The sequence below is a fragment of the Octopus sinensis genome, linkage group LG23, assembly GCF_006345805.1.
Source record: "Octopus sinensis linkage group LG23, ASM634580v1, whole genome shotgun sequence".
NCBI lineage: Eukaryota > Metazoa > Mollusca > Cephalopoda > Octopoda > Octopodidae > Octopus > Octopus sinensis.
In genome coordinates this window covers 3458920-3468485 of record NC_043019.1, presented here as the reverse complement: position 1 = coordinate 3468485, position 9566 = coordinate 3458920, and the positions used below count along the sequence as shown (strand labels likewise).

Sequence of the window (9566 nt, the reverse complement as noted above, 5' to 3'; positions counted from 1 at the left end):
TAATATATGTTAATGTTGTATAGGGCAATAATGAGCTGGTAGAATGGTTAGCACGCCAGACAAAATGTTTAGCATAGTATTTCATGTCTTTACATTCTCAGTTCAAATTCTGCCAAGGTCAGTTTTGCCTCTCACCCTTTTGGGATCGATAAAATATATACCGATTGAGCACCAGGGTGAATGTAATCAACTTGTCCCTTCTTCTGAACTTGCTGGCCTTGAGACAAAATTTGAAACCAATGTATGTTGATGCAGATTATGCTGTTTCTTATCCTTATATTTATCCTTATATCTTTGCTTGAGAAGACCCGGCATGCTTGAGAAGACACAGCAAGCCAAATGAAACCATAACCTGTGGCCTATGCCAGGAGCGTAACCAGCCCACTTATGCATACCTTTTCCTTCTTTGGTCATTAAACTCTGCTTGCGAAGATCTGTTGAGGCAAGTGAAATAAAAATCAAATTCGACGACTGGCATCCGTGCTAGCGGGGTGCAAAGAGCACCAAAAGAGCACTATACGAGGGTGATCGTTGACAGAGTGGCTAACCGGCTTCCGTGCCAGTGGCACATAAAAGGGCACCATTCGAGTGTGATCGTCACCAGCGTCGCCTTACTGGCACTTGTGCCTGTGCTAGTAGGGTGCCAAGAGCACCATCCGAGCGTGATCGTTGCTAGAGCAGCCAACTGGCTCCGTGTCTGGGGCATGTAAAAGGACACCATTCGAGCGTGATCATTACCAACGTCACCTTACTGGCACCTGTGCCGGTGGCACGTGTAAAAAGATTCGAGTGAGGTCATTGCCAGCACCGCCTGATTGGCCCTGTGCCGGTGGCACGTAAAAAGCACCCACTACACTCTCGGAGTGGTTGGAGTTAGGAAGGGCATCCAGCTGTAGAAACTCTGCCAGATCAAGATTGGAGCCTGGTGCGGCCGTCTGGTTTGCCAGCCCTCAGTCAAAATCGTCCAACCCATGCTAGCATGGAAAGCGGACGTTAAACGATGATGATGATGATGATGATGATGATGATGATGATGATGATGATGATGATGATGATGATGATATTTACATCCAATTGCGAAAGTTACTGCATCAGCTGAATTTTTTAAAAAACTGAGGTAGATATTTAACTGAAGGATGGTCTATTTTGCTTTCAAATCTGGTTTGCGAGATACTTTATATGTATTTGTGTGTTGAAGCCAATTTTGCCGTGTCTAGGGTGAGTCATTATACCAATAAAATTAACATACACACCGGTTCAATTCCACTCCTTTCCTTTATTATTAGTCAATTGGTTAAATATCCGGAGGCGCAATGGCCCAGTGGTTAGGGCAGCGGACTCGCGGTCGGAGGATCACGGTTTCGATTCCCAGACCGGGCGTTGTGTGTGTGTTTATTGAGCGAAAACACCTAAAGCTCCACGAGGTTCCGGCAGGGGGTGGTGGCGACCCCTGTTGTACTCTTTCGCCTCAACTTTCTCTCACTCCACTCTTACTTCCTGTTTCTGTTGTACCTGTATTTCAAGGGGCCGGCCTTGTCACTCTCTGTGTCACGCTGAATATCCCTGAGAACTACGTTAATGGTGCACGTGTCTGTGGAGTGCTCAGCCACTTACACGTTAATTTCACGAGCAGGCTGTTCCGTTGATTCGGATCAACCGGAACCCTCATCGTCGTAACCGACGGAGTGCTTCCATTCCATGGTTAAATATCCAACTAATTTTGTTTTTGCTTGTCAAATCTCTTTCGTTGCTACTTACAAATTTTCCTTTAATCACCCAATTTCTTCCTCTATTTCCATCACAATAAATATCTCTTCAATATGTTACGTGAAAATTGCGTGTTTGTGTTATTGTAAATTCGTATTTCTTTCCTGCTATGAATCTGGTATTAAATGTGTTTAACATTCATCTCTTTGGCAACCAATTCACCATTCATAAAACTTTACCAAAAAATTTTCCACTCGTTGGCTATGCATAGATTTCTATTTTATCTGTAGCCAATTCCAGGTAAACTAGTTTGGAATCAGAGACGAGACTTTGTTATATTTAGAGAATTGGGATTTGGAAAGAATTTCTTGTCGTATGCATTCTTTGATTCCCAAATTCTTTATTTTATTTATTCATTTATTCCATTCTTTTACATTTCTGTAGAATTTGTCTTTTTTTTTTTTTTTTGCTTTATTTGATGTTTTTGGTTTCAATCACATTTTGGATTTAGATTTCTGTTTTTTCATTTCCTTTCTCTCCATATTGGTTTAACCCTTCAACTGTAAAATTAAATTTCTTAGTTATTCCAGTAATGATGTTACCATGGCACATGTGCCGGTGGCACGTAAAAAGTACCATCCGTACATGGCCGATGCCAGCGCCGCCTCAACTGGCTTCCGTGCCGGTGGCACATAAAAAGCAGCAACCAATCGTGGCCGTTGCCAGCCTCCCCTGGCACCTGTGCCGGTGGCACGTAAAAAGCACCCACTACACTCACGGAGTGGTTGGCATTAGGAAGGGCATCCAGCTATAGAAACACTTCCAGATCAGACTGGAGCCTGGTGTAGCCACCTGGCTTCCCAGACCCTGATCGAATCGTCCAACCCATGCTAGCATGGAAAACGGACGTTAAGAGGAAAAGAAATGATAAAATAGAAATGGCATTTTCTGCAAGTCCTGTTGCTACCATAAACTTGAAATATCTTTTATCTTTTACTTGTTCCAGTCATTAGACGATGGCCATACTGGGGCACTGCTTTGAAGAATTCTTAGTTGAATGTAGTGGCCCCAGTCACAAGTGTACCTAGTGGGGCGCAGTAGGATCGGTCTGCCCAAGGCAGCACTTTTAAAGGGGTGCCACTTTTGAGTCTGCTGTAGGTAATATGTATCTTTTGTGGGGTCTGGGGTGGCAAACATAAATGCCACCCCGGGTGGCACACACTCTAACTATGCTAGTGGTCCCAGTACTTACGTTTTCACTTTTTAAGCCTTGTACTTAAGCCATAAGTTGGCGAGCTGGCAGAAACGTTAGCACTCCGGGTGAAATGCTTAGCAGTGTTTCGTCTGCCGTTATGTTCTGAGTTCAAATTCCGAGGCCGACTTTGGCTTTCATCCTTTCAGGGTTGATAAATTAAGTACCAGTTATGCACTGGGGTCGATGTAATCGACTTAATCCCTTTGTCTGTTCTTGTTTGTCCCCTCTATGTTTAGCCCCTTGTGGGCAATAGAGAACAGCCTGCTCATGGAATTAACATGCAAGTGGCTGAGCACTCCACAGATACATGTACCATTAACGTAGTTCTCAGGGAGATTCCATGTGACACAAAATGGGACAAGGCTGGACCTATGAATTACTCATTTTTGCTGGCTGAGTGAACTGGAACAATGTGAAATAAAGTGTCTTCCTTAAGGGCACAATGCATTGCAGGGAATCAAACCCACAACTTTATGATCATGAGCCACCTACCCTAACCACTATGCCGCAAGCCTTCACTGGTTGGATAAATCATCACTCTTTTATGGATGATCGGAAGCTTTATGCGAAAAATGAGAAGCAGATAGGAATTCTTGGACTGTTTGCATTTTCTCAAATTATGTTATTTTGCACTAATTAAGGTAGTGAACCAGCATAATTGAGGTGCCAGCCAACTACCTTAATTAGTGGTGATAGGAAACTCTCAAGACAACTGAACAACAGAAGGTCTTTGGAGAAGGAATCGCAGCTCAGGCAAGTGTTTTGGCTTTTAATGTTCTTATGTAATCTGAAGACACTTTAATTCTCATTGCTCCAATTCACTCATCTGTAGAAAGGAGTTGCAAAGTCACTGGTGCCAAGCAATAGCAGCATTTACGTTTCTCTAGGATAACATCAGTGGTACGGGGAGGAGAGGCTGATATGCATGAGTGACTGCTGGTCATCCATAAATAACCTTGCCCAGACTTGTGCCTCGGAGGGAAACTTTCTAGGTGCAATCCTATGGTCATTCATGACCAAAGGGGATCTTTACTCTCTTTTGCCCTAAATGCCCTTAATATATCTTTTCCAGCATCAATATCCATTTCTGCAAAAGACACCAAAATAGGAAGCCAAATATATTTTGTGAATGCAACTGATGAGGAGGAAGATTCTTTGATAATTTCGATGTCCTGTCCAAAGAAACACTGTCCTTTTCAAATGTCAACATGTAAGTAAAATATTTGGGAAACTCATAATTTCTAAAAGGATGCAACTTTTAATTAACCCTTTAGAATTTAAGCTGGCCAAATATGCAGCCCAAATATTCAATCTGTTTATGTTTATAACAGGCCAGATCCGGCCTCTCACACCTACCCTACAATATCATTCTACAAGTAAACTCTCACATCATCAAAATCTTGAAGATATGAGATACTCTTTTACTCTTTTACTTGTTTCAGTCATTTGACTGCGGCCATGCTGGAGCACCACCTTTAATCGAGCAACTCGACCCCTGGAGTTATTCTTTGTAAGCCCAGTACTTATTCTATCGGTCTCTTTTGCCGAACCGCCAAGTGACGGGGACATAAACACATCAGCATCGGTTGTCAAGCAATGCTAGGGGGACAAACACAAACACACAAACACACACGCACACATACATATATATATACATATATACGACGGGCTTCTTTCAGTTTCTGTCTACCAAATCCACTCACAAGGCTTTGGTCGGCCCGAGGCTATAGTAGAAGACACTTACCCAAGGTACCTCGCAGTGGGACTGAACCCGGAACCATGTGGCTGGTAAGCAAGCTACTTACCACACAGCCACTCAAAACCTTTAACAGAACAATCTTAATGCTTAAAGGGTTAAACTGGCCAAATATCTGGCCCAAATTATGCTAAATACAACTAAACTGAAGATCTTTTTACCCCTGGCCATATCGGCAATTCTGAAAACTTTTGGGTGCAAACTTTACATGAGTAGAAGCTTTTTTTAACAATTTTTCTCCTGAAAATCACCTGTTCAAATTACACAGGTGTGCAAATTACATGGGTTTTTACGGTATATATTTTTTTATTCTTTTATTTGTTTCAGTCATTTGACTATGCCCATGCTGAAGCACCGCCTTTAGTTGAACAAACTGACTCCCCAGGACTTATTCTTTGTAACCTAGTACTTATTCTATCGGTCTCTTTTGCCAAACTGCTAAGTTATGGGGACGTAAACACACCAGCATCGGTTGTCAAGCGATGGTGAGGCGGGACAGACACAGACACACACACACACACCACACACACACACACACACACACACACACACACACACACACACACACTCACACACACACACACACACACATACAACAGGCCTCTTTCAGTTTCCATCTACCAAATCCACTTACAAGGCTTTGGTTGGCCCGAGGCTATAGTAGAAGACACTTGCCCAAGGTGCCACACAGTGGGACTGAACCCAGAACCGTATGGTTGGTAAGCAAAGTGATATTTATAAAACAGTAAATGTTTGTCTTATGTGCACGCATGTGTGTGCATGTATACACACACACACACACACACATATATATATATATAATTTAAAAATTGGATAAAATCTTCATAAGAAATGATCAAGTAGTTAGCGTGAAAAACCTCATACGAGAAAAAAAAACATCATTTTTTTCTTTTAAATTTATTTATTTATATTATCTAGAGGGCAATATTACACATAAATGCCACACGTTTTTAAATGACCTACTTCGAGAATTGGTTTCGGTACGATGTGTTAATTTATTTTAGTAGTTTTGACTTTAAGAGTCCCTCCTAGCGTGTGGCATCTATGTGTAATAGTGCCCTGTATATATATATATATTATATATATATATATATATATATATATATATATATATATAATATATATATATATCCTTCTTTCCTTCTTTCCTGAGCGTCCAATAATACTATATTTGTTCCACGTCCTCGCGTTGTTGTGTTTTTTTGTGTTTTCTTGTTTGGATTAACTATATATATATATGAATATATATATGATTCTTTACACTTATGGATAACTTTATAGCTGGGACAATTTCATCAGTTCGTGCCCTACTAGCAGAAACTTCACCAATATTTGACCTTAAGATTTTCGTATCGGATCATTATAACCAAGAAGGACCATTCATTTTAACTGTACTTCTTACAGGTAAGAATATATTCCATTATACCTTATTATAAACCTATTTAACCCTTTTTGGAGGCACATGGCCTAGTGGTTAGAGCAGTGGACTTGCGGTCGAGGAATCACGGGTTTGAATCTCAGACCAGGCCATGTGTGTATTTATGAGCGAATCACCTAAGCTCCATGCGGCTCCGGCAGAAGGTAATGGCGAACTTCTGCTGTCTCTTTCAACACAACTTTAGCTTAATTGAAAATGGTGTAAATAAATGAATATTATATTTGAAAATATAATTTGAATGCTAAAGGGTTAAACTTATTTTGTTGTGTATCATTCATAAAAATAACACTGGTCAACAAAATGAAACTTTTTTTAATCTCCCAAGGGCCATACGGACACCCAGGGGTCATATGGAGTTTTCACCATGAACACTGTTTTATATTTACCATTTATCATTATGCCTTTTCTTGTGTCTTTAGACCTGAACAATCCACCAACAATCTCACCAAATGAAGCCAGTCTCTATGTGAAAGAGAACACGGCTAATGAGGAAATGATCTTCCAACTGCAAGGTTCAGATTTTGATGGTGACCAATTGACTTATCACTGGAGATTTCAGTCTGAATCAGGATCCATGTATTTTAGCTTAAGTAAATGTAAGTAGAAACCAATGAATAATGTGGAGGCGCAATGGCCCATGTATTCTTGTATTCTTGTAATTGTCATTTTAGTAAATAAATATATAAGTTGTCATAATATAATGTCTAAAAGTTGATGAAACACCTATTGATCCCCTCCATTTTCTTATTGCTATATATATAGGGGGAGAGAGAGACAGAGAGGGAGAAAAAGAGAGAGAGAGAGAGATACCTATTTCTTTATTACCCACAAGGGGCTAAACACAGAGGGGATAAACAAGGACAGACATAGGTATTAAGTCGATTACATCGACCCCAGTGCGTAACTGGTACTTAATTTATCGACCCCGAAAGGATGAAAGGCAAAGTCGACCTCGGCGGAATTCGAACTCATAACGTAACGCAGACGAAATACTGCTTAGCATTTCGCCCGGCTTGCTAACGTTTCTGCTAGCTCGCCGCCTTTTACGAGATAGATAGATAGATAGATAGATAGATAGATAGATAGATAGATAGATAGATAGATAGATAGACATATATCATCATCATCGTTTAAAGTCCACTTTCCATGCTAGCATGGGTTGAACGATTATGACTGAGGGCTAGCAAACCAGATGGCTGCACCAGGCTCCAATCTTGATCTGGCAGAGTTTCTACAGCTGGATGTCCTTCCTAATGCCAACCACTCCGAGAGTGTAGTGGGTGCTTTTTACATGCCACCAGCACGGGGGCCAGCCAAGCGGTACTGGTAAGGCAGCGAGCTGGCAGAAACGTTAGCGCGCCGGGCGAAATGCTTAGCGGTATTTCGTCTGCCGTTACGTTGTGAGTTCAAATTCCGCCGAGGTTGACTTTACCTTTCATCCTTTCGAGGTCGATTAAATAATTACCAGTCACGCTCTGGGGTCGAAGTAATCGACTTAATCCCTTTGTCTGTCCTTGTTTGTCCCCTCTATGTTTAGCCCCTTGTGGGTAATAAAGAAATAGGTACTGGTAATGACCTCGCTCGAATCTTTTTACATGTGACACCAGCACAGGTGCCAGTGAAGCGACGTTGGTAACGATCATGCCCTGGTGGCACAATCGGTTAGCGTGCCATACTTATAGACAGTACATTCCCTGTGTTTTATATACATATATATATATATATTATATATATATATATATATATATATGTATTTATATATGTATGTATGTATGCATGTATGTATGATGTATGTATGTATGTATGTATGTATGTAGTATGTATGTATGTATGTATGTTGTATGTATGTATGTATGTACATATACAGGGTGCAGCGGAAGTAACGCCCTTTTGACATTTAATAATTTTTATAGTATATAAATGTCTATTAAGTAAATTTTTATCGAACACAAATTTATTGCATTACTTAAAAAAACCTTCATTAATTGCGTGACCATATTTATCTTAGATTTCTGAAATAAAAAAAGAAAATAGAAAACTCAAATACAAAAGGCCGTTACTTCCGCCACACCCTAAACACACACAATTCTATCCGAATAATGCTAAATTGCTGAGTGATAGATTTACTTTAATTTATAAGAGAACATTAACCCTTTAGTGTTCAGATTACTCTGTTAAATGTAATACTCTTTACTCTTTTACTTGTTTCAGTCATTTGACTGTGGCCATGCTGGAGCACCGCCTTTTAATCGAGGAACTCGACCCCGGGACTTATTCTTTGTAAGCCCAGTACTTATTCTATCGGTCTCTTTTGCCGAACCGCTAAGTGACGGGGACACAAACACGCCAGCATCGGTTGTGAAGCAATGCTAGGGGGACAAACACAGACACACAAACATACACATACATATATACATATATACGACGGGCTTCTTTCAGTTTCCGTCTACTACATCCACTCACAAGGCTTTGGTCGGCCCGAGGCTATAGCAGAAGACACTTGCTCACGGTGCCACGCAGTGGGAGTGAACCCGGAACCATGTGGTTGGTAAACAAGCTACTTACCACACAGCCACTCCTGCGCCTAAGCTTTTTTATTTAAATTGTTTTGAATTAATCCTGCATTATCTTACAGCTTTGAGGTTTCAGTGGTGTGATTGTTTATTTTTAGACTGTCAATGTAGGTTAGGTGTAAGAGGCTAGATATGGCCAGTTTAAATATAAAACATGTAGAATATATTGGGCCGGATTTGGCCAGTTTAAACACTAAAGAGTTAAACACTTACAACTCCAAAGTGTGTTGCCTTGTGTGTGTGTGTGTGTGTGTGTATTTCTTTTTGTATTAAAATAATAAATACATTTCCTTTCCCTTTTATTTGTAGCTGGAGAAATAACAGTGAGTTCTAAGCTGGATTTCGAGAGTATGTCATCTCGTGATTTCAATGTTACAGCTTGGGCCAATGATGGTATATCAGAATCGAACCCAGTAAAACTTTGTATCAAAGTGGTCGACATCAACGAACCACCCCAGTTCTCCTCAACTAACTATTCACTTTCTGTATATGAGAATTCGGTAAGATTATTTTGGTTGGTCCTTCTTCTAAGATCTTTGTTTTAAAATTAGGTATAAATTGTTGAGATTGAAAAATAAAAGTGGAAATCATTTGATAGGGTGTTCATGCCCTGCCGTGTCACAAGTTTATGTTTTATAACAAGAATACTGCACTAGTATTTTGTGTTTTAATATAATATCCACAGGAACCTGTGGAAAAGGTAGGCCCAGGAAGACCTGGGATGAGGTGGTGAAGCATGACCTTTAAATATTAGTCCTCACGGAGGCAATGACTAGTGACCGAGACCTTTGGAAATATGCTGTGCTTGAGAAGACC

At 40.5% G+C, this 9566-nt stretch overlaps 1 protein-coding gene across 1 annotated transcript in view; it reads left to right on the top strand.

Annotated features, from left to right (window-relative positions):
- LOC115223649 (cadherin-23-like) overlaps positions 1-9566 on the top strand; it is a 50181-nt gene that overhangs the window by 11583 nt on the left and 29032 nt on the right. Inside the window, exons 6-9 of the mRNA XM_036512476.1 lie at positions 4035-4172; positions 6021-6143; positions 6597-6773; positions 9060-9250. Of these exons, the coding sequence (XP_036368369.1) occupies positions 4035-4172; positions 6021-6143; positions 6597-6773; positions 9060-9250 (629 nt within the window). The remainder of the gene's footprint in view (positions 1-4034; positions 4173-6020; positions 6144-6596; positions 6774-9059; positions 9251-9566) is intronic.